This window comes from Arabidopsis thaliana, chromosome 5 (genome assembly GCF_000001735.4).
Source record: "Arabidopsis thaliana chromosome 5, partial sequence".
In the NCBI taxonomy this organism is placed as follows: Eukaryota; Viridiplantae; Streptophyta; class Magnoliopsida; order Brassicales; family Brassicaceae; genus Arabidopsis; species Arabidopsis thaliana.
The window spans coordinates 19,068,421-19,092,513 of record NC_003076.8 but is presented as its reverse complement, the minus strand read 5'-3'; the positions used below and the strand labels follow the sequence as shown (position 1 = coordinate 19,092,513).

Below are 24,093 nucleotides of genomic sequence, written 5' to 3'. Positions count from 1 at the left end.
CACTACCGTTTGTTGGATTCGACCATCTTCAATTTTTCACTATTTCTTAACAGATTTTTTTTTTTTTTTTTTTGGTCTCATATTTCCCAAATTGAAACGCACATAAAACCCGACAATCTTTATTATTTTTGGCTCTGTAGAAGAAGAAAACACAGTAAGCGATTAAAGACAAGTTAAAACAGGTGTTACAAGAAATATTAGTAAACGAAACCTTAAAGAAATTCCAACTTAGTTTCTCAACACAACAAAGTCATACACAAAAACAAAGGTGCAGAGATATGAACACAAGAAACTTTTGTGGGTTTTTGTGCCCGTTAAACAAAATCATTTATTCAAACAAAAGTCCAACACGATTAAACAAGAAGAATCAATATTCCATCCTTTGCAGTAGTAAAAAGGGACTTCACTAATCACTTGAAAAGCCAAATGATTTAGTTTTTTTTTTGTTTCTTCGAAGAAATAAAGAAAGAAACCTTCTTTTAGCCCGAGAGAGCTGCGTTGATGGCACTGTGAACTTCAACACCAATCTGTGCCTCTGCTTTCTCAAGATCTGTTGTGGCAGAAGCAAGTTTCTGTTGGAACTCAGCTAAACCCTTTTGGACTTGGCTAGGGTCAATGTGGTCAAGCGGCACAGCTTCCACCGCGATTATGTCAGCGACGGAATTTGCGTGGAGGAATGCAAAACCACTGCTCAAGAAGTATTTCTTCACGTCAGTGCCTTCATGGACGGACATGATGCCAGGTTTTAGCTCAGCAATTGTTGGAACGTGTCCGGGCAAGACACCCATTTGTCCTGTTGATGCGGGAATGATGACCATGTCGACCTTCAAGTATATGAAGAGAAACCAATTAGCTTTCAGTTATGATTAAAGATATAAGATATGAAACTCTAGGATCAGCGGTTCGTTTTAATTTTGTATAAATAGAATATGAAGATGATAGCGCAGCCCAAGATGGTTGGAAAATGCATCAAGAAAAAAGGCTGGCAGGATTTAAGCTACCTACAGCGAATGCACCATCTACGCGTACTGATATTCATATGTACTACAAGAATCTGAATACTACATGAAATAACAATGAATATGTATAACTACTGGCTACAGAGATTAACTCATAAAAATTAAGGCGTTATAATCGACATTCAGTCTACGCATATAGCACATCATATAACAATAGTGGAGAATAGGTCATATACGAAACAGACATTATATGTGAATACCATTGTAACCGAAACCAAAAAAGCCAGACAAACACTAAAATTGGGATCATTTCCATGAATAGAATTTCAATAACAGACCTCTTTTAAGAATCCCAATTCAAACATCCCATTTCAATGATTGATCAACAGAGAATATAGAAGCAGTAAATTAATCGACTAGTCTCAACTTTTTCAGTGATGAATCTAACAAAAAAAACTCACCTGAGAAAAAGAATGTAACAAGCAACATTTTCAGATACTGTACACATAGTTAACCTGTAAATTCTAAGATGATCGTGTATTTACAAGTTTCACTGCAAATTGTTTTTGAGAGAAATCATGAAACTAAAATAATTATCGTCATTGTAACGCAAACAATTGCTGCTAGACTCAGGTACCGCTATCAAAACCCTAAAATGTAGCGCCGTCAGATCTAACCAAAATCAAACGTCCTAAGACCTAATTATGCACATTTGCATAAGTTGAGATGAATCATAAAAAGCGTATCAAATCCGAAATCTTGAGATTTTTGACAAATCTACAAATCAATCACAAACCAAATTTCCACACACAATCCAATATCCAGACGTATCCACAGAAAGACCACAATGAACAAAATCATAGATCAAACCCTAAGAAAACAAAATGTGACCAAAAGATCGAACCTCTTTCCCGGTAAGCTCAGATGTGTAAGGGAGGACAAAATTGACGGTGAGCTTCGTCGGGATAGAAGAAGGAGTGGAAGGACGAGGTTTCATGAAAGCAGAAGGAGTCTGCGGTGGGTCCATATTCGGTGCGACTTTCTTCCATGCCTCGACGAAAGTGGAATCGAGCGTCGATGGAAGTTCCGTTGAAAAGGCACGAGTCGTCACCGATTTGGAAGATGCGGCGGCGACAGATCGGGAGAGGAGACGAGAAGCTTGTTTAAACATGGCGGCGATTTGGTGGTGGTGGTGATTTTGAGTCTCTCTGAGAAATTGGGGAAATTATACGTCGCAGATGAGAGAGAGAATCCGAATACTCTTAAAAATGTTGTAGCTCAAGTGTTTCTCAGACTCTCAAGTTCACGCGCATCGGTGGCGAGTGAAGTGAGTTTCTCTATTGTTAGTTGGGTAAGGCTTAAACTTAAAGCCCATTTGTGGCCAATCTTTATTTGTATTTATCACCTTCATGCATTATTGCATGTAATGGAAATATGAAACCTTTTAATCTTTAATGTATAAACACGAAATATATTTGATTAAATTAAAACTTCGGTTAGGTTTTAGCATTAGTCACCATTGTGTTCCAGATTTGTATGTTGTTGCAAAACATTAAGCATTACATACTATCGCTCTAGTTTCTACAACTACCATTGATCTGGCGAACTCCTAATTCAGCACCAGATATATAACCAGATGTTCTAGAGAACTGTTTTTAACAACTATCACCGAGAAGAACTTTGTACTTTTAAAAGATTTACATGAAAAATAAGATATATCTTTTGCTGGTCTTTCTTTATAATCATGTTGATGGTCAAGCTCCAGATTCATATGCCCAGAAGGTATCTGGATCTGGACAAAGAAGAGAAAAGTCTGGTACTTCTAGATTTGCGACGTGCCAATCAAGGAACCGAGCTTGTATTGACTTGAGTAACAAGAGGAATGTTGGTAATACCCACCATTTATCATCATCCCTGCCAAACCATTACCAATCATTTACTCACAATTTTTGTACTCAATATACGGGTAATCAATAAAGAAGTTTGATGTTCTATAATCATCTAACGGCGAAGATCTCTACATGTGTCTCTCTAGTTCCAACAACGTGTGAGGGTTTACGTTTAAGGTTAAGACTGATTATAGTATGGATGCTAGAGATTAGTATCATGTGATCAAAACCCAACATTCCCAAATTTACGATAGGTGTGCGAATATTTAGGAGAGAACAGAAACACTATTTAATACCTTATGGCGTTCCAGATGTTTGGTAGCTCGTCAGTGAAAAACCCGGAATGAATGACACCGCAAATGAAAGCCACAATCTGCAGTATACTTGCGATTAAGATACAATAGTGAAAAAACAAGGTCACTTGTTTTGAATTCCGTTTGTATTGACTTACGACGTTTGTTAGAGATGTAGCATTCCACAGGCCGTAGATACGAGTAAGTGAGGCTCTTCTCATTTCTTTACTTAATAAAGCGTTAAGGCCGGCAGGGAATGGGCAAAGAAGGGAGAGAGGGAGAATCAGGAGGATAGCAAGAAAGGCTGCAAGGGCAAGCCAATAGAACTGAAGTAATGCAAGTAGCGTAACTGAAAGATCAGCAAGGAGAAGGATGGAAATAAAACGGAGAAGAGTATCCTGCATAAACCACAAGAATTGTTTTTGCTTATGTTAACACAATAGTAAAAACAAATCATAAGACGAATTATTTAGGAGAGATTAAAATGTAACCTGACGCCCAACAGGTCGAGTGTTGTTCAATAAGAGAGAAAATGGAAAAAGTAAATCCCTTCGATACTCCAAAGATTCTAGTGAAATCTCATTGATGAGGCCTCCATTGATTCCACCATTGATCCTCTTCCGAGATAATCCATGTCCTGGTTGGATCAAGTTTTGCTGCAACTCGATAAGAGATTTGCTTGGACATGCAGAGTTGTTCCTAGAAATAGATTTATGATTAAGCAGGTTGAATGCCTTTAATTTCTAAGAAAGAGACAACAGCAAGGTTAGATCAAAGAGAAGCACAATCTATCATGGCTCACCCAGGGGACTCGTCGTCACTTCTGCTGAACGACAGTGATCTGTTTACAGTGTTCAGAGGAAAATCGCCAACAAAAACCAAGATACCAAGTTGGTAATATCCAGAAGCTGTAGCTTGAAACCATCCAAGTTCAATTCTTACTCCATGGAATTCGAGTTGAGGATTTCCATGGCTGTTTATCCACCTAATGACAGGAAGTAATGCTGACCGAATTGATCCGTGCCTCACAGTCCTAAGCTGAGCATTTAAACCAGCAACAAACCGGTGCCAAACACTCGGTGGGATGTGCTGGAATAGTCATTTGGAGAGCGTTTAGGAGATTTCAGAGTGGAGATTTTGGTATAAAAACCACGCAGACAAAGAGAGCTTACCTGGCCAAGAAGATTTGTTAACAGTGTATCACTATGGAGACTATAGGGTGACATATAACTTCCATCTCCTCCAAAAAGTATGCACATTGGGAATCTTTTCTGTATAATAGAGACCATATCTACACGCTTCTCGTCACCGCCAAGGAAGAAATCTATGTATGCAACCATCAGATCCGGAGTGGCTCCAACCTACTTCGACGTTGGACACAGACAGTCAAAATGAGAACTTAGAGCTACATGATTATATTAGTTAATAAGAATCCAAACCTTCATCCCTTTGTAGAGAGCTCTAGATCTGCATGAGCGGAGGCAAGAATGGTCATATTGAGATTTGACATATTCTTGAAGGCGATGAATTTTTCTCCTGCGACGCCATTGTTTCCACGACCAGGCACAAGGATTTGCAAGAACTGAAAGAATGCTGTGCACAGACCCTTCCCACCAATCATATGCTGCGGTAGAGTTTATTTCATTAATAAAGCTGTTAAAAGCATCTTCGTACCTGCGAATCAGAAATGTCCAGAACTATGAGTGGACATGCCTTGGAATAAAGTGAGCCAAAGGACGATGTCACATTGATAAGCAAAGAGTATAAGAAAACGGGACTCGGGATTAATGACATACATAGTCACAATATAGATTCTCTTTTATTCTTGCCAATAGTTTTTAGTTCAACACTTCATTCAAACATATAACGACAATAATCACAACAGAATTCAACCCAGTCAAGTAATGTCCTTACACTATCTCTATGATTGCACCAGGAGGAGAGTAGGGCAGATGCCAAGGTTCCCTGAAATTGTTTGGACCCATGAAGTACATACGGTAAGCATGGGTTTGCGTGTCCTCAGATTTTGCGCCTCGAACCTGGAATGACAAGAAACAGGCATGTGTTTGGTCGACATGAAAATATGTGTACATATATATGTCTTAAAGAGAAAAGATAAGACTTGAAAGAAGATGATTTACGCAACACGATACCTCAGAGAGTGACAGAAGATGGGGTAAACAATGTGCACTCTGGTGTTCAATGGAATTAGCACCATAGAAACTCAACCTGAGCAATTTGATACTTAATGTGCTTAGCAACAGACCCAAAACTACCACCACACAAGATAGAAGAAGAGTAAAGGGCAATGGCCCTCCAAATGTATAGACAAGCTCTTCCAGAGGTGTATAGCAGTTTGGCAATCTGTATTTTTCTGATACACATTTATAGGGACAAACAGGTTCGCTAACTCCTCCTGCAGATTCAAAGCACCTTCCGTCAGAAGACATCCCAATTAAGAAGAAACAAAAGATCAGGGAATAGAAGAGTAAGAGAACTATTAGAAAAAATACCTCGTACGTATACAAATTTTGCACGACTTGGAAGATGCTCAGGCGGGCAGGGAGTACAAAGACGTTTGTCAGAGCCTTCGACGTTCTTGTAAGTGCCAATGGGGCATTCCTGGAAGAATACATGAATCCAGATATATCGAGAAGTATCAGGCACAAGCAAACAAGACAGAGATTTGCAATTATGCTAACAGAACGCTACTGGGCCTGTCTAATTTTGTGGTTTGTTACGCCCATTTAATTGCTAGAATAAAAGATGAGCAGAATTGGCCAAGGGTAAGCCATAAATGGACAGTGTCGAAGTAACTACAACATAATAAACCAGAAGACTTACCAAGCAGAATGTACCGTAGAGTCCCTTTGGACACTTTTTCCCAGTCATTGTTCCCTCTTCCCCGAATCGACCTCCATTGTCCCCTGCACCTCCTCTGAAGACACCAGAAAGAAAACAATTTAACGTCTGTGTTAGAATTTCATGAAGACAGGTTTTGCAGGTTAAAAAAATTTCTGTCAGGCCCAGACTTCCAAATGTTCCAAAATATTCATAAGGGAATAGTACAGGCAGAGTCTCAACCATCACACACTAAGATACCATTATCCTCTCATATCCATGACGCTGCATAGTACTAAATCAACGTATATATGCATGCTTTACCCCAGTAAAACAAATGACCCAGAAAGTAGCAAGCACACAAGTGAGATTACTACACTTGTCATGATAATGGTGCATACCTATTACTAATGGACCCCTTGACAATTGCAACAGGAGAATACTCGTCCCCAGTATGTAACATGTCCCAGTGAAAGTGAAGTCTCCCTCCTCCACCTCCACCACCCCCAAGAGGCCCACCCCGGCCCCCTCGAACTGATAGAGATGAATTCTTTGAGAGTTCAAGCATCTGAAGGAAAAGAAGAATCGTCCCACCAGATCCCCCACCAACTCCACCGACCAAAGATCTGTTACCATTCGCTGTTGGCTTCCAAAGGCTTTGACCATCAGAGCTCAGAGATCCCCGCAGATTAAGAGTCAAAAGAGGAAACTGGATGGAGCCAATTACTGAAAAGGTGGAAAACAAATTTGTATATGTCACTTGACAGTGCTAGATGAGTAGATAGCTATTTCAAGAGTATTGGCCACCAGATTTTCTAAAAATAATAGAAAATATATAAGCAGAAAAGTGAAATACAATAGTACTGACCTATCATCCCTCCACCAGTCACATTCCCATATGATTTATCTGGACTCTCTGCTCCGCTTCCTAACTCACAGGGAAAATCAGGATCACCATAGGTATGTCCTCCGTTGCATACTCTCCCATTGAAAATGCCTGATCCCCCTCGTCCTCCATGCCCAGCACCACTACCAGCCCCATTTGAATAAAGTCCCTTCCCCAACCCAGCACTGCAACCTGCCAAAGGAATTTATGTATAGAATCAGAAACCACATTAATCTTCCTGAATACACAGAATGGTCCTCAAAATGACTAAGCGAGAATCCCACTGTAGTGAAAAGGCAAACAGCTATAGGAATATGCTGAAAGGGGAATAGAAGGGTGAGTTTTCATAATTAATGTACCAAATCCAGATGCAGTTATCAAGCCATCATCAGTAACTACTACCGTTCTCGCCCTGTGGATTTGAATTATGCTTCCTTTCACAAGTCCTCTCACAAGAATGTCCTCAACTCGACATATCTAGAAAAATAAATGTTGAAGAATCATGAAAAGTTCAACGCTAAATATAAGAGAAAATCATTATTAAGTAGCACTCAAGTCTGCTTTTACTCCAGGAGAGTAACACAGGTAGGGATACTACACACAACTCTGGGTTTTACAGGATATTGGAACTCACAATTGTTTGGCCTATATTAGCAAACAGTTTCAATTTGCCTAATAATTTATTGATAGTAGACTCCTTACTCGTGTAACTACCTAGTCTGTAGTACAAAGTCTATACATCACAAAAGTTAACTCGTGCCAGAAAGATACTTTTGAACCACCATCAAATATACCTGAAGGGAAAAGGATAGTGTATAATTGACATGGCAATCATCCGGCGGACTGATTAAATCTATTGGGCATGTTTTGCTCTCACAAAGGGTCTGAGTAACCCTGTCAAACGTTTTTAATTATTGAGTCAAGTACTAATCATCCTCACAAAATAAATTATGTAAACGTATAGGAAGTGTTACTCACGCGTTTTTGCTTTCATAATCATCAAGTGGTGCTTGAAGTATAGAGCCTGGTCCAACCTGCAAAATTTATGAACTGTTAAAGAGAGTTTTGCATTCCACCGATGACTATGTCTAAGTAAATGTTTGTTAACAAACAGACGGAAACATGATCTCATAATAACATAGAGGTATACAAGTCAACAGAAGTTGGAAGTTATTAACATTTTAAGACAATAACTTCTTACAGTTATGTTGTAAAATTGAGATAAGGAAAGTCTTTGGCCTTTAATTGCATCCCCAGGACCAGATAGCGTCAACATTCCTTGACCATATACACCCAAGTTCGTATTAGAAGTAATGACGGATTTTCCCTACAAGAAGAAAAAGTCAAAATCTGTCTTCCAATCCAACCAATTAAGAAAAAGAGACATGATAAAATTTTCAAGTATACCTTTAGAACTGCAAGGTTGCGAACTTCAAGAACAGAGGAAGGCACTGCAGGGTTTCCTTCACCATCAATTTGAATCACAGAATTCAACATGAGCAGCATCTTCGTAACAAGTCGTAATGCACCAAAAACCTTCATTAAAGGACATATAACTTAACATAACATACAGGAAAAACAGGACGGTACAAGACAAACAAGATTCTTACTGACTGGTTAGGAACAATAACCTGCCTTTATAACGGAGTTACTCATTAAAAGTTCTTCAGCAACAAGCTCAAATTCTGAAATTGGATATTTTGATAACCCGAAAACAATGCTGCTTCCCCGATAAAGACTGATTTGACCTCCGACCTTCAGAATCAGAAAAATAAATAACAAGTAACAACCATAGGGGGTAGTGCCAACATACTAAGTATTCAAAGGAAGAGAGACCAAGGATCTTCTATTAAGCTCATAGAAGCTCCTTTGATAAGAAAAAGTACTGAAAATTGCAAGGTCAACTCTTAAAAAGAAAAAGAAAAATATAGAAAGCCATTCATATTATAAAGGTTTACACGGAACACAAAAGAATCAGAGTAGAAAATACGATTCAAGACTATATCAAAAGAAGAACAAAAAAAGACATTCCGGAAATTTACTGACCTGCATTCTGGTCCACAGCAGCGGGACCAAAACTTTTGCATTATTATCTACATAGATGTTTGACCACAGAGGCCTTGTAGGAAAATCGAGCAAAGGAGTTTCTGTCTCTGTAGTCATGTTATCATTTCCAACCCTTAAACTCACTAATTCAGCATTAAAGTATGTTCCAGCTGCTCCTGCATTTTTGGGGCACCCGATACTTGCGCCACCTGCAGTTAAGACAATGGAAATACATAGTTAGTAAGGATGAACTGATGAAATATTCAACACAGCATAAAATGGAGAAGTAATTCCACAGGAAACAAGAAACAGGACATCAAGTTTTCCATTATAGGGAAACAATAATTCAGAAGTGTTTTAAAACTACTTGAAAGCACAACTACTGAGATTTATGTGGATGATAAAAACAGCTTGTAGAAGACCTAGGTCACTTGCATGAGCGCTGATAGGAAGCAAAAAAAAAATACAAACCATGAACAAAAACTTTGACATCTTCTTGTATGCTGTAACAGTCAAGAGAGATCCTTCCTCCGCCACCTCCACCCCATCCCCTCCCACCCGATGCAGATATTTTACCGTAACCCTTCCTACATATTCAAATGATAGGTGAGACAGATTGAAGCGAAACAAAACTAACAAGTTAACATGTAAAACATTGATTTAACACATTCCCACGACAAATCCGTAGTAAAATTGATTTCAAAGTATCCCCAAGAATTTGTTACAGTCAGGTCGCAGCTCCAAATAGATAAGTACTATCAACTTCCAATTATTTCTATAAGGACTGAGATAGGACATAGGAGTCAAATGGAAGCATGGACTTACAGCTTTACCGCACGAATACAGATACTTCCTCCAGATCCTCCACCCCCTTCCTCTCCAGCATCACCACCATCTGCGGAAACAGTTCCATTCACATGTACTGTGTCCGTCAATATGAGTTTAACACGACCTCCACCTTTGCCTCTGATATTCTTTGTGGATAACTTAACCCCTCCCTCACTCCCATAGCTCCACGGATCATGCAAAGACGACCAAGCATAAACATCACCACCCCAATAAGTCGTTTTATTACTCTTCACACAGGAAGCACCTCTCCCACCATGGCCTCCACCGGCACCATCAATACCATATGGTGTTCCACTAGTCTGAGAAGGTGGTGGTCCAGCCAATGCTGTCGTGTAGATAGACGAATTGCTATCCATTGTTAAGTTGATAGCAGAAAAAACCACAGAACCAGCAACAATTCTTGCTGATTGACCCAAATGAATAGTTCCAGATACATTGAAGGTGATCATACATCCTTCAACAGGGCAATCAACTAAGACATGTGCAAGTATGTTCAGATTACCAGTTCCATATACATAAACATCGGAATCGAATCGCAAATTCGAGTTCAATGTACAAGTGGTATTCAACGATCCAACACCATCCAGGTCTTGACAAGTCACAGAAATCGGAGAACTAGTAGAATTTCCAGAAGCTTCATCTGAAAACAATCTCACAGAGCTCTCAAATTCAGTGACCCCATACTGTGATAAGCTAAAACATGGCGTAGAGACCAAAAGGACACACAAGAACACAAGTCCAAGCATCACCAATGAAAAGCAAAAATCAGTCACACACTATCCCAGAGAACCAAAACAACACTGACGACATCTAAGAAAAAACTCGCAATTCTCAGTCGATCAACTTCAATTCCGATACGACTCCACAAACAATCGAAACTAATCTGAATTCACAAAATCTGCAACAACAAAGAGAGAAAAAAATCGCATAAGGAAATTTTGAAAAAACCTAAGAAAGCGGAAAAAACAATGTCACAGCGCGAGGAGAGTTTCATCACAAACGAAGAAAGCGCAGAGAAGAGAGTGAGAAAAATGGTAAACCTGATTCAGAAATCGAGAAAACGAAGGAATAATTTTTCACTATGAAGCTTTTTTGTTTGGGATCTTCAGGAGTAGTGTAGTCAGAGATGGTCTTTTTCTGTTTCACTTAGCTTTCCTTTTTTCTTTTTTTTTTCCTTTCAGAATGAGAGAGAGAGAGAGAGAGGACTGTTATGGAGTTGAAGCTACGCTTAAATCAAATGTACAGCTGTCCTCTGCATCAAAATTAAATACTATTTATTTTTTGTTTTTGAAATCTTTGCTTTATAATCATTTTATTTTATACTAGATAAGGCCCGCCTATTTAGGCGGGTGTACCCGAAATTTTCAAATATTCGAACGGGTCTAAACTTCAAAACCCGAAAAACTTGAACCCGAACCCGAATAGGTATTCAAACATATCTCAAATATAAGTATATATTAGTTATATTTATACTTATATATAGAAACTATTAGGATGTTTTGGATATTTTAGTTATTTTGTGTATTTTAAGATATATTCAAGCAAAACTACTCGTGTTGTTTTGGAAATTTTTGAAATTTTCAAGTAATTTAATAGATTTGTACACAAAATTTGATATTTCAATATATAAATAAACTCGAACCCGAACTCGACCTAAAATCTTAAATTACCTTAACGGGTCATAAACTTCTAAACCCAAAAATCCGAACCCGAAATACCCGATCCGAATACCCAAACGCTTAGGGCTAATAATTAATAATAATAAAAAATCCATAAAAATATTTAAAAACCAAACATTGTTGAAAATATATTTTGTATATATGTCGTAATCTCGTAAGTTAATTTTACATCATGCAAATTAATATTAAATGAGTTAAAATTAATAAATGAAAATAATTGAAAAGTTAAATCCTATAAGCTAAGCTATTTTTCTCAAAATGTTTTATTTTTCACCTATGATTACATGAGTTAAAGACAAATTTGTTAATTTTCCTTTTGTTGAATAAATGTTAATTGTTTATAAATATATAGATATATAAATTAGTATATGTAAATTTGTTTACTTTTTAAGATTTTCTATTTTTTTAGAGAATAAAAAAGTTAAATTTGGAATGACACATGTAAACATCTGATCGTTTGACTTGACACGTGGCACAATCCTACGAATTAGCAACTTTGAAAACCATAATTTATATAATAAGATTAGGGAGAAAGCAGTTATGTAATTTGATTTCACATTAATTAAGTTTGATTTATGTCTAAACAACTATATAAAGATAATCACAAATTTCAGTAGGAAAAATATTGTTTTGTTTCCATAGGATAAGATTATTATTTTTAATGACTTGTCTTACTACAGTACCCTTTGTTTTTTTCCATAAATTACGAGACTGCCATTCTGAGTTTTGCAGGTATGATGCAACCGTTACCATTTTTATTTTGTCCGTACTATATCTACACTAAAATATGTGAGGCGGGTCAAAGATAATAGTTGGAAAACCAAAATTATAAGATTGCCTCAAAACAAAATATCTAAATTTTGTTGTTGACAGAAAATTAAGGGAAAAATATCTAATGTAGTTTAAAATATACGAGACGGTTACTCTATTGATTCATGTCAGTCCATATTCCGAATAAATATTAGATGAGAAGACTAAGAAATGAAATTGAAATCTTTCATAGTTAAGGATTAGATGAGATATGTGCTTAACAGAGTTGAAAAATGTTAGGTAGATATTTTTATTTTTTGTTTCCTTTTATGGCATGTTTCAGTAGTTTTGAAAAGAAGAAATTTGAGGCGTGACAAAAGCCAATATTTAGGGAAAATTTAAGAGATTGATTTAGAAGGGCCAACTAGATCATAAAAATCTAGTAAGCAGGTATAAAGTTCACGGCATCTCACATTTCGTGATACTTTATCTTCCACTTAATATATAATATAATTCTACTTCCTATCTCTTTCAGTTTTTGTATTTGAAATTAAAGCCAAAACGAAAACCTCGAGAGGACGTAGCCAAACTAGGAGAGTTTCTTTGTCTGTTTGAGGTCAAACCAGAAACACATAGAGCGTTTCGTGTCGCTTCGAAAAAGATTTTTGGGCTTGTGGGTCCACATAGCTAAGAGTCTCATTCATCACAGTCGCATATGGTCATGACATGTGTTCAAAGGTCACGAAGAACCCATCTAAGACACCAAAATGTAATATGATATTCTAATGTCCAATTTTTTTTTTAACATGTTCGTGTTCATTAGCCAATGCTGCCCAACCATTTCTATCTACTCAAAAACAAATCATAGGGACAACAAAATCATGTCGGCTAAACCTAGGAAATATAATCTTTATGAAATTCTTCAACTCAGAGATATTTTGAGAACATAAAATTCAAGTCGAATCAGTTTTAACGAAACTTAGAAATCCAAAACAAATTTCAGATTGGACAAGCCCATAAGCCAATGATACCAAAACTTGCACACAAATCATGAATTCAGACCGTGAAAAAAATAAAAACCAAATAAAGCAAAAGAACTTGTAAATCATATCAATATCACCATTAAACACCACCACCAATTTTAAATATGGGTAGGCTTCAGATATCTGACTATAATAATATAGAGCATATGAGCGTATATTAATAATACAAGGCAAAAACAAAACATATAAGCCAAAAGGATTTACGGACCGAAGACTTTTTTCCCCAGGCTACTTAGGTACCCGTTTCTTTGCATAACCATTTACCTGTTTGCTGCGTTAAGCGAGCCAGAAAGGCGTGTATCTTTCAAGCACCCGGAAGTCACCAGATGTTTGTTTGGAGCCGTGAACAGCATGGAACCAAGCCGGTGAATTTGCAAAAGAGTTTATAAACCCGTTGCATCCAAGTTTTGTCTTTCTCACCCTCAGCCATTGTAAGGATGTTTTGGGTTTTGTGAGCTCTGGTTAGGTTGAGATTGCTGTGGGCCTGAAAGGTTTAGTGGCTGTGTGTTGTAGTGTGCGAATGGCTGCGAGTAGAGCGAATTTGGGAGACCCTGAGCCGAATTTTAGACAAGAGTCATTAGCATCTTTTGACCAGAAACATGTGTATATATAGATAAAGATAGTGAATACTTGTAAATCCTCAACTGTTTGTTAATTGAATATGTTGACGCAAACAACGAATCAAGGATAAGGATTGTTCACATCAGAAGGACAAACCTGAGACTGAAGATTTGGATTGTTCACACCATAAGGATTCTGCTGTCCATCATCCTGGGATGAGTCGATAAAGCCAGCTTGGGTGAAAAGACCTTGACCTCCATGTGCCATATACTCCTACATATGCAAAGAAAACGGCTCAGGTGAAGGTGTTAGTATAAAAACTGTGTTAATAGGAACGGTAAGTCCAGTGAAACACACCTGAGACATGAAATCATTAATTCCGCTGAAACGAGAATAACCGCCTTGAGAATTCTGATTCATAAAGTTTCCAGGAAACGCCCCATGTGCTCCTTGTGTGGCATAATCAACAGCAAATCCACCCGGTGAGGCCTACCAACAACAATTATGGTCCAAAACTTTTGAAATACAGCCATCGCCACAAAAAAGATAGACATTTATCCTATTATCCTATCCAAAGTATGACATTTCAAATATCTAAGAAGAGAAACTACACCTGTGTAGCAAAGTCGGCCATGTTGTAAGGATCATGAGATCCCTGGCTCTTGATATCATCAGCCAAGAAATCCTGATGGTATTGGTAATAAGAAGATTAGATTACATTTAAGAAAGGTAGGATACACTGCAACCGAATCACCCAGTAACATTAAACAAGAAGACAACCTGAGATATTCCACCCATAGAAAATCCATCCCTGAACGCTTGGCTACCCTGAAAAGGTAACCTATCGCGTCATGATCCGGAATAAAACAAAATAAGCGAGCTCTAATGCTTCAAAAATTAGATGTAAAGATAAAAATTTGAAAGAGACGCGGGCAGTATTTACATATCCAGGTTGGGATAGCGGACCACCAGGTGAAGGCTGGCTATTCGGACTATCAAGGGGAAAGTTTAAACTAGGGCCAATAGTTCCAACATTATGTTGGGTGGCTTGTTGGTGCGGAAGGTGCCCCCCAACTGAAGTTCCACGACCAGCTCCAAAACCATGGTTTCCAGGTTGAGGAGCATGAGGAACAGCACCAACAGGTCCACGAGTTGGAATAGCGTATGGCTGAGAAGGAGGACCACCAGGAAAGGGTGAAAGTGGAACCCTAGGTATCGGGTACCCTGCCGGGTGTAGTCCAGGTCTAGCACCATTAGGTGGGCCAGAAGGAAGATAGGAACCACCAGCTGAATCAATAGAAGAAAAGGTTTAAACATGCATGGCTAAAGCACATTAAAACCAAACAAGACACAAAAGGGTACTGGACATTTACCCCTTCCTCGACTGCCTCTTCTGTCAGCATTAGGGTTACCCGAACCAAAATTATCATTTCCAATCATGCCAGCTCCACCACCATAAAATAGTCTCCGATCATTGTAAATCTAACAAGTACCAAAGAGGATTAATGTTCATAATGCCTGTCACTGTAATCTACATTGATAGACATAGAGGTTCATTTGGTACCTTTCTTGGTTTCTGAAACTGTACCATGCTCTGCTTTAGATTATTAAGAGGTCCCTCGACCAAGCACTCATGTTCCTGTCAGTTAAAGGAAAAGAAAATTTAGTATCATACAATCATTCATATTACTCAATCAATTCTGGACTCAAACGGATAACATCCCAAAACTTCACAAGAAAAATAACTCATTCCAGGTAAAAGAACTCATTTCCACTATATACCTTGTAATGTGTCAACAATCCATTCCACAGAGGCTGTTTACTAAGAACTTTTGGGTTTCCAAGAATAACAATTCCATAACGAGCTCGCGTAAGTGCAACATTAAGCCTCCGTGGATCATTAAGGAATCCAATGCCCTGAAAACCAAATAACCAGTAGTTACATGTCAATTCCAACATTGATTTTCAGGAGAAAAAGCACCACATTAAAAAGGAAATCATTAAACAGAGTACGAACTGTAGAGTTTTACAGAAGAAAAAGCATCACACATACCTGATGCTCATTACTTCTCACACAGGACAATATGATGTAATCTTTTTCCCTTCCTTGAAAAGAATCAACACTGGCAACCTGTAGGTTCGAGAGTTTTTTAAATAATTGACAGGATCAAGTAAACCTTTTAAAACAGACCTTGATAATAGTACCTCAATTTCCTTGTACAGTTGCTGTCGGAGAGAACCATTTCTTGCCATGTAATTAACAATGTATGCCCTCTGTCCCTCATATGGAGTTATAACTCCAATCTGATAACATAATCTGATAACGTCAACAGATGCCAAAAGAAAGTATACTAGCTATTAGTTAAGAATCTCAAGACTCTCACCTGACTGGGGACAACTCCACTCTTTAAGAAAGCAGTCACAAGTTTCTCCACATTAGCAGCCTCAGTTCTATTAAGATATGATGTTCCACTAGCACTGATCTCCTCTTGTCCCAGCTACAAATTAAAAAAAAAAACAATAGAAATTAAAACTCAGATTGAGCTTGCTTTAAATGGATTTGTGATGGTGGGTGCCAGATCCATTATGGTCTAAACTAATTCGAATGTGAAGTTTGATACCTGAACATAGAAAAACATGGGCCGGTTAGGAACAGGCCACGGGAAATCAATCCCTGTTGTTTGCCTTTCAATAATTGTGACTCCATTCTGTAGAGTTCCTTCATAGAAGCTGTTGGATGGAAACTCGGACAAAGCTGGATGCATACGATATTGAACCTGCAATCAAGAATATGATATGACAACATTAAGTGGACAGTCCTACACACAGTGAAAGGGAATATAAGATATATCTTCCTTATTCCCTGAGTGATTAATGTAGTACCTGCAATCTGATTGGTTTAATACCAAGAGTCACAAGTCGTTCAAAGAGAGACTGTGCCAAGCCAGCACGAGCTGCTTTTTTGCACATAATGACGGGGCCAAGCTGACAATGATCACCAACAAGAACAACCTAGAGCAAAAAAACTTCTGTAAGCAATCAATAGCAAATAACGAAAACAAGTCAGTTCACTGAGAGCCCTAATACCTGTTTTACTCCAAGGACCAAAGGGATAAGGCACTCAGGTTCTGTTGCTTGAGTAGACTCATCAATAAGTACCTATAAGAGAGGAAGGGCATGTCAGCTTTCGACTTCCGTACAATTAGAGATGCTCAAAATTAATAAGTAAATATTGTTAACCTGTCTAAATCTAAAGTTTGACAACCGAAGATCAGCAGCACCAACACATGTGCAGCATATGACATCAGCACTCTGGGTTATCTCGCGTTCTGTCGCTCTTTTCAAATTTTTGTATTTCTTTTCATCACTGCTTGACAGCTCACCTAGTGACAATAAAAAGCAAAAAGAGTAAAAGCTATGGTCACTTGAATTGTCACAGGGTGCAAGCACAATAAGAAACTTCAGCAGATCAACAACAAGAAACAGGCATAGAAATGTAAAATGAAAATTCAAAAATGTCAACAATGGATAACAAACTGAAATGTGATACCTTGTTCATCTTTCAACTGCTGCAACTTATGCAGTTCGCTCTTTTCAGATGTGTCAAGATGTCTTACCTGAAAGCAACCATTCATATGAATTATCTTCAAACAAAGAAAGATAGGGGACTAAATGAACCAGAGAGTTAAATGAACCAAAGCGTGCTACCATGTCAACTAACCTGGTAGTGAAGGGTCAAATACTCTACAGGAGAACTTACAGCTTCCCTTGATTTTGCGCAAAGGCGAACAACCTGACATTAGAGTAAGAGAAAGTTTGAAGAGAAGTCATATACTCTTTAAATAAATTTTGATGGTAGAAACTTCCAAAAATGAACAATAAATTGAAGTATCCATGTCTTACGCAAAATTTTAATAGAAAAACTAGGAGGTTTAAAAGTTTACCTTTAACCCAGTAGCACTAATTTTTTCAGCTAGTTGGTCCACAGCAACATTACTTGGGGCACAAACGAGAACCTGTCAGGTAATAATAATAAATATCTGATAGTCAACTCACAAAAAGCAATCTTGAGGGAATCAATAACAATCAGCTTTACCTGTCCCTGGCCCTGTTTTGCCATGTGATACACAATTGCTGCAGAAGTCACAGTTTTGCCTGTGCCAGGTGGACCTTGGATCAAGCTGATGGGCTTCTGAAGGACACTTTTCACCGCATTAACCTGCTCAAGGATACAATAGAGCCTGTTATAAATCCGTTATATAGATAACATATATTATTCATCGTGTTAACAAGGAACACGGGATCAAAACGACTCTGAAAATTCCGTGAAGACATTTACGACGAACATTATTCATGAACTGGATAAGCTGAAAGCCAATGATTACCTGAGATGCATTCAGTTCTGGAAGACCAGGTACCCCAAAACGTCGAGGTAGTGTGTTACGAACCATCTGGGCCTCAACTTCATGTCCCAATAACTGATGGTAGATATAACTTCAAAGAATAGAAACATAGTGATTCAGTGGTTGATTAGCATGCAGTAACAAATGGACACGTACCAAGAAGGAGCTAGGCTTTCCGATGACTGACTTACCCACTCACACTTGTTTCATCTACAGCAAAATTCTTCATTGCTCCCTGCATTCGATCAAAGCTTGTACTTTTCCAAACAAAATCAACACTGAATCCATGATTTACGTCAATCGGAACTCCCTACACACAGAGTAAGTGAGGTTGAACATATCTCCGCAAGTCGATGTCAAAAGCAAAGCTAACATCAGAATTATACTCACCTGATTAGCTCGGAGTTCAAGAGCAACCTCCTCTTGCGCCGTTAGCTTGATCTGGAGAATTATTAAAATTTTATGGTAAAGACCTAAACACTCTCAAATACAGGATCTCCACCCTACTAACATAACAAAACCAAGAACGATGTATACCACATGTCCAACTGACTGCCAGGATGGATGAACAGCATCTCCCGAGTACCGCAGACGTAGTTCATCACCCGGTACCAATCGCAATTCATTTTCCTCCTGCATCAAAAGTTTAAATCGGGAAATGTTCTAATCAAGGCTTAATAGCGACCACTAGATTTCAACCACCTTTGGGAAGACGAAGTATGCAACACGCTTCTTGTTAAGACCAATATCCCACCGAACAGTGAGGTTTTCCTTGCTTTGAGACTCTTTCATCATCTACAGCAGACTTAAGATGATAAGTCCCAACAGAACAAATATAAAAGGGACATGAAAATCAATCCAAATAAAATGAATTACTAAATACACACCTTGTCATAGTCTGCTTCGAGTTTGATTAGAGGTGCAAACACATTTTGATACTGCAAACCACCAGAAAGGATAAGTATAGAAGCATAATTCTAACAGTGACCTCTTCCAAAAGTGGCATGACGAATTTACTGTTTCTCTAATATATCAATTGAGTTACTTATTTTATAAGTAAAAGGCTGAGAAAATCTATACCTGGTACGCATCTTCATACTTAGGTTGAACAGGCTGAGGTTCATCATCTACACCAGGTTTTTCAAGGTCTTCAAGAGTAGCATCCGGATTTGTCTTCCATAATTCCTCTATCTTGTTTATTTGCTGTGCGCTAATTTGGCGTGCCCTTAGCTGTTCTTGCTCTGATGGGACCTGTAAAACAAGAATTAATAAAAGCTATCACATGAAAATGTCTTCGTAAGAAAAAATGCAAGGACAGAAACTAACCTTAACAAGCCAGGGGAGGAAACATCTGTCGTCAATCAAGGGACACCACTGACTTAGGTCCCAGTTCATATCCTTCAGGGCATTTACATTTAGACAAGGATCTCTACAGAGAAGGACGACAACACTATCTGTCTTTGCTGAGATGAAACCGAGAAGAAAGACATTCCGACACCCACAGTTGTAGCATTCGAGAATTGTTTCCCCTAGTGGACTGTCTCTATGGAGACAAACTTCCTTGTGTTTTGCTCGCACCTTAAAAATAACCAACAGAAGGAAATCCATTAAGAAAGGTTCAATTGCGTGCAACCCTATCTCATGGAAATTGTAGAGTAAACAAACCAAACCAGAGATACCTATGACCACATGTCTTAACAACAACACAAGAAACTACAACACTTCCAGAAGATGAAAAAAAAAAACAGATTACAGTGATGATTACTAACCAGGTGATTCACAATATGAGAGCCTGAGGTGTTTCCCCTTGAATTGCAGAACCACTTTCTACAAGAAGCCACATTACACCTAACGACGCAAGCTGGGTTCGAGATACCACAATACTTACAAGCGTGCTCCGTGAAATCATTTTTACCATAATCAAAACCATCATCATCACCAGTCTCTTCAAAGTTCAAATTTCCCACACCAGCGGCCAATGCATCAACCTGACTACTACTACTAACACCACCACTTCCACCAACTCCACCGCGTCCCACTTTCGCACCATTCCCGGCACCGGCAGAGAGGGACGAAGGTGACGAAGCCTCAGAATGATGATCCGCGGCAGCTCCTCCTTCACCACGATCGGCAACGTCAGCGATGGAAATAGAATCAGACGGTGTCGGCCATGCCGTCGGCGATCCAAAATCCTGGTAATCGAACTCTGAATCGCCTTGAGTATTGAATTCCAAAAAGGTATACTCGTCGGCCACCGTGTCCGGCTGCGATGCGGTGTCAAAGAGATCGCTCTGTTGAGAATCCATTAGAAAAATCAGGGGAGAAATCAAGCTCCCTGGTTACGATCGTATCGCTCTTCTTCAATTTTTTTTTTTTTTTTGTGCAGTACGAGAGAGTTAGGGTTAGGGTTATGTATGCGCTTTAGTGAAACATTAGAGAGAATTGGAAACGAATGTCCGTGTCAATGAAGAAGAAAAGAGGGGCGCGTGAGAGAGATAAATACATAAGATGTATGTTATTTATACGCGCCATGCTCTATGTAATATGGGCTTTGCGCACGAGATATTGGGCCCAATTACTAATTTTTAGACACCAAAGCCTCCCTTCATATTTTTTTGGGGTTTTCAATTAAATTTCTACATATTTCTAAATATTTAGGTTTGTTGAATGATGTTTATTTCTTATTTTATCACTCTATTTTTCTAACACTTTAAATAATTGATTATCTTATTTTTATTTGAATTAGATTTACTTTTTTACTATTTTATTTTAGAAAAAAATTATGAACAAGTTTGGAAACCAAAGTTTTCTATGATAAGTTCACATGTTAAGTAAATATTTAATTTTAACATTCAACTTCTCATATTAGATTATGTTAATAACTACTTTTGAGAAACCAAATTTTCTATAATAAGATAGCATGATAAGTAAAAAAAAATTCTTAACATTCAACTTCTCATATTAGAATATTTAATATAGAAAATACAAGAATTTGGTTCCGGTATAGAGAAACTTATTATGCAAATGGTACAGCTAGAAGAATAAAAGTGGTATAATAAACCATTCTTCCAATTCTATACTTTTGGGATGACAAAAAAGTTTTTTTTTTTAAATGATTACATTGAAAAGGGTGAAAATTAAAAAATAATAATTATTCAACTCTTTTTTTTTACTATGTCGCAGGTGGAATTGATTGAATAACATTATTCATCTTCTTTTTTTTTATTCATATATTTATTCCATTAAATTCCTTTATGAAATCATTTGCACTCTTAGATATTTGCGATTTTGCGTAGGTTAAATAAGAAAATATGTAATTTTGTGGTCTAGCAATTTATGTTACCAAAGGCATAACTCTCATTCGAACTTACAAAAAGATCTGCCCCATATGAGAGTTAGGCTCGTTATATGTAATACAAAATTGAGATTGATACGAATCTGACGAAAATATCAAATTCAATCAGATCTCTAATAATGTTGAGCTTGCGTGATTTCTACATGAGTAGGTATTTTTATTTGAGTCTAGTTCATCAAACATTTGCTAGAAAACTGTTCTTGGATCAAATTAACGTAAGCATACCAAACATCATGTTGTCACAATCATTGGCACCTTCACCTTCACAGGTTGTTGATTCAACAAAATTATAAAATAACGTCAAGTTTAAAGTTTAGTTGATAAACTATGAATGATTTTAATTTGTTTGTTTGTTTGTGCGAAATGAATAATTTTAATTAATATTAGTTTTTTCCTTCACATGAGTTTCTATTCTCTCGTATTTATCAATTTCACGTGTGTATGCATCCTATTAAAGCAACTATCATATTACCACATTTGTCGAACATAAGAAAATTTCTAGAACCAAAACAAATTCAAAGCAACCAAAACCATACAAAAAATAGATAAATTACAAAAATAGAAAAGAATAAACGAAAAACAACCACACGTACATATAAGGAAATGAAAACCATCCTTTACGTAGCCTCTTCTTAGTAACCTCCTAAGCCATGAAATAGTCGCAAAGGCCCTTTCTTCGTCTTCGTTTCTAATTGCTTTCGACGACAATCGATCGTAGAGAAGTCTACCTCGTAGACATCTCTCTCACAAATCCAATTCAATTACCATTGTTTGTTATTATCTGATGTCGAATATGCAATTCTCTCGTGGTTTTAATCCCTTTGTTATCCTCTTCTGTCTCGCCGTGGTTGCACCAATTATATCGGCTGATGTCGCTATCTTGAGAACGGACTATTACCAAAAAACATGTCCTGATTTCCACAAAATTGTGCGTGAAGCCGTTACAACCAAACAAGTCCAACAACCAACAACTGCGGCCGGGACCCTCCGTCTCTTTTTCCATGATTGTTTCCTTGAAGGTTGTGATGCATCTGTCTTGATCGCGACCAACTCGTTCAACAAAGCGGAACGCGATGATGATCTCAATGATTCCCTCCCGGGAGATGCTTTTGACATCGTCACCCGCATCAAGACAGCTCTCGAGTTGTCTTGTCCTGGTGTAGTATCATGCGCGGATATTCTAGCGCAGGCTACACGTGACCTTGTCACAATGGTAGGAGGACCTTACTTTGACGTAAAGCTTGGTCGTAAAGACGGATTCGAATCCAAAGCTCATAAAGTCAGAGGAAATGTCCCAATGGCAAACCAGACTGTTCCTGACATCCACGGGATATTCAAGAAAAACGGTTTTAGTCTTCGCGAGATGGTAGCATTAAGCGGGGCTCACACCATTGGATTCTCTCACTGCAAAGAGTTTTCCGACAGACTCTACGGATCCCGTGCTGATAAAGAAATCAACCCGCGATTCGCAGCCGCTCTCAAAGATCTTTGCAAAAACCACACCGTGGATGATACAATCGCCGCGTTTAACGACGTGATGACTCCAGGAAAGTTCGACAACATGTACTTCAAGAACCTAAAGCGAGGGCTAGGGCTTTTAGCGTCTGACCACATCCTTATTAAAGACAACAGCACCAAGCCGTTTGTGGATCTATACGCAACTAACGAGACAGCATTCTTTGAGGATTTCGCTCGTGCGATGGAGAAACTTGGCACGGTCGGCGTCAAGGGCGATAAAGATGGAGAAGTGAGACGTAGGTGCGACCACTTCAACAATCTCAACGTTTAAGAAGAAAAAGAAAACACAAAACCATATAAATATAATATTATTTCTGTTTTATTTGCGGAGGAGTTGAGGAGAAGAAAGGTTTGGTTGGTATATATGTTTAATAACTACCTATTATAAGCAAGATCTTGTAACAATTCAAGTTGGGATGTTTAATTTTTCCATGAAAATTCAAACTGTTGTATTGAAAGTATATAGATAAAATAACATATTATATATCGAACAATTGTAGTTAACATACATTTTGTAGTTGATATTTGATAATGTTACACAACAATCAATTCATTTGTTTCCAGTTAAATGACAGAAATCACAGAATTAGAGAGGATTATTGTCATTTCATTAATTTCCACTGCAATATGAATATACTAGTGATTTAATCCTTTAATTTTCTTTGAAATTAGTTTTTTTTTTTTTTGTAGAGGGATGAATAAAAATTGTATTCCATGAATTTTATTGTAAATGGTAAGATTTTAGCTGTATATTCTATTTATTCCAGTTATTTTACAGTTAAACCACAAAAAGTTACGCCTATAATGCATGCCTAGTTATTTTAATATTATGCTAATTACTGGTTTGAATGGCAATCTTAATACATATAGCCTTAATATTTCGTGGAAATTACAAATTACAATATTGATCAAACTTGGTTTTAATTTGGGATATCATTACAACGTTTCAACTTGAACTGTTGTTGTTGTGATGTTTTTGAGGTTGGCTTTCGGTCCACCGCAATTTTCGTTAATTGTAGCC

At 37.8% G+C, this 24,093-nt stretch overlaps 4 protein-coding genes across 4 annotated transcripts; 1 reads left to right on the top strand and 3 right to left on the bottom strand.

Annotated features, from left to right (window-relative positions):
• Positions 1-97: 97 nt before the first annotated feature.
• Positions 98-2,364, bottom strand: AT5G47030 (ATPase, F1 complex, delta/epsilon subunit). Its single transcript, NM_124074.4, has 2 exons — positions 1,864-2,364; positions 98-824 (listed from the first exon to the last, which is right to left on the bottom strand). The coding sequence occupies exons 1-2, from the start codon at positions 2,128-2,130 to the stop codon at positions 480-482; spliced, it is 612 nt and encodes a 203-aa protein (NP_199514.1). The 5' UTR covers positions 2,131-2,364; the 3' UTR covers positions 98-479.
• Positions 2,365-2,409: 45 nt separating this feature from the next.
• On the bottom strand, positions 2,410-11,056 carry AT5G47020 (MraZ). The gene is made up of 23 exons (NM_124073.5): positions 10,804-11,056; positions 9,740-10,661; positions 9,386-9,501; positions 8,915-9,123; positions 8,504-8,623; positions 8,276-8,404; positions 8,070-8,195; positions 7,847-7,902; positions 7,663-7,762; positions 7,228-7,345; positions 6,851-7,060; positions 6,384-6,708; positions 5,986-6,079; positions 5,655-5,763; positions 5,295-5,557; positions 5,056-5,180; positions 4,581-4,815; positions 4,314-4,502; positions 3,944-4,230; positions 3,633-3,840; positions 3,300-3,539; positions 3,145-3,221; positions 2,410-2,873 (listed from the first exon to the last, which is right to left on the bottom strand). The coding sequence occupies exons 2-23, from the start codon at positions 10,507-10,509 to the stop codon at positions 2,714-2,716; spliced, it is 4,266 nt and encodes a 1,421-aa protein (NP_199513.2). The 5' UTR covers positions 10,510-10,661; positions 10,804-11,056; the 3' UTR covers positions 2,410-2,713.
• Positions 11,057-13,060: 2,004 nt separating this feature from the next.
• Positions 13,061-20,690, bottom strand: LBA1 (RNA helicase). Its single transcript, NM_124072.3, has 29 exons — positions 19,969-20,690; positions 19,526-19,777; positions 19,280-19,450; positions 19,087-19,137; positions 18,902-18,994; positions 18,737-18,832; positions 18,590-18,640; positions 18,391-18,509; positions 18,182-18,290; positions 17,893-18,015; positions 17,741-17,812; positions 17,518-17,589; positions 17,347-17,413; positions 17,037-17,179; positions 16,884-16,955; positions 16,680-16,808; positions 16,418-16,573; positions 16,181-16,294; positions 16,002-16,100; positions 15,850-15,927; positions 15,579-15,713; positions 15,361-15,435; positions 15,170-15,278; positions 14,740-15,083; positions 14,577-14,624; positions 14,410-14,481; positions 14,154-14,285; positions 13,953-14,069; positions 13,061-13,786 (listed from the first exon to the last, which is right to left on the bottom strand). The coding sequence occupies exons 1-29, from the start codon at positions 20,503-20,505 to the stop codon at positions 13,658-13,660; spliced, it is 3,765 nt and encodes a 1,254-aa protein (NP_199512.2). The 5' UTR covers positions 20,506-20,690; the 3' UTR covers positions 13,061-13,657.
• Positions 20,691-22,180: 1,490 nt separating this feature from the next.
• Positions 22,181-23,711, top strand: AT5G47000 (Peroxidase superfamily protein). The gene has a single exon (NM_124071.3). The coding sequence runs from the start codon at positions 22,339-22,341 to the stop codon at positions 23,341-23,343; it is 1,005 nt and encodes a 334-aa protein (NP_568674.1). The 5' UTR covers positions 22,181-22,338; the 3' UTR covers positions 23,344-23,711.
• The last annotated feature ends 382 nt before the right edge of the window (positions 23,712-24,093 follow it).

Excerpts from the sequence above, each read along its gene's own strand:
- AT5G47000 (NM_124071.3), top strand. The coding sequence starts at position 22,339 with ATGTCGAATATGCAATTCTCTCGTGGTTTTAATCCCTTTGTTATCCTC.
- AT5G47020 (NM_124073.5), bottom strand. The coding sequence starts at position 10,509 with ATGCTTGGACTTGTGTTCTTGTGTGTCCTTTTGGTCTCTACGCCATGT. Across the intron at positions 5,764-5,985 it reads TCTACGGTACATTCTGCTTG|GAATGCCCCATTGGCACTTA; the intron begins GTAAGTCTTCTG and ends GTATTCTTCCAG. Across the intron at positions 3,540-3,632 it reads CTCGACCTGTTGGGCGTCAG|GATACTCTTCTCCGTTTTAT; the intron begins GTTACATTTTAA and ends TGGTTTATGCAG.
- AT5G47030 (NM_124074.4), bottom strand. The coding sequence starts at position 2,130 with ATGTTTAAACAAGCTTCTCGTCTCCTCTCCCGATCTGTCGCCGCCGCA. Across the intron at positions 825-1,863 it reads CTGAGCTTACCGGGAAAGAG|GTCGACATGGTCATCATTCC; the intron begins GTTCGATCTTTT and ends ATATACTTGAAG.
- LBA1 (NM_124072.3), bottom strand. The coding sequence starts at position 20,505 with ATGGATTCTCAACAGAGCGATCTCTTTGACACCGCATCGCAGCCGGAC. Across the intron at positions 19,451-19,525 it reads TCCTCCCCTGGCTTGTTAAG|GTCCCATCAGAGCAAGAACA; the intron begins GTTAGTTTCTGT and ends CTTGTTTTACAG. Across the intron at positions 19,138-19,279 it reads AGTATGAAGATGCGTACCAG|TATCAAAATGTGTTTGCACC; the intron begins GTATAGATTTTC and ends GGTGGTTTGCAG.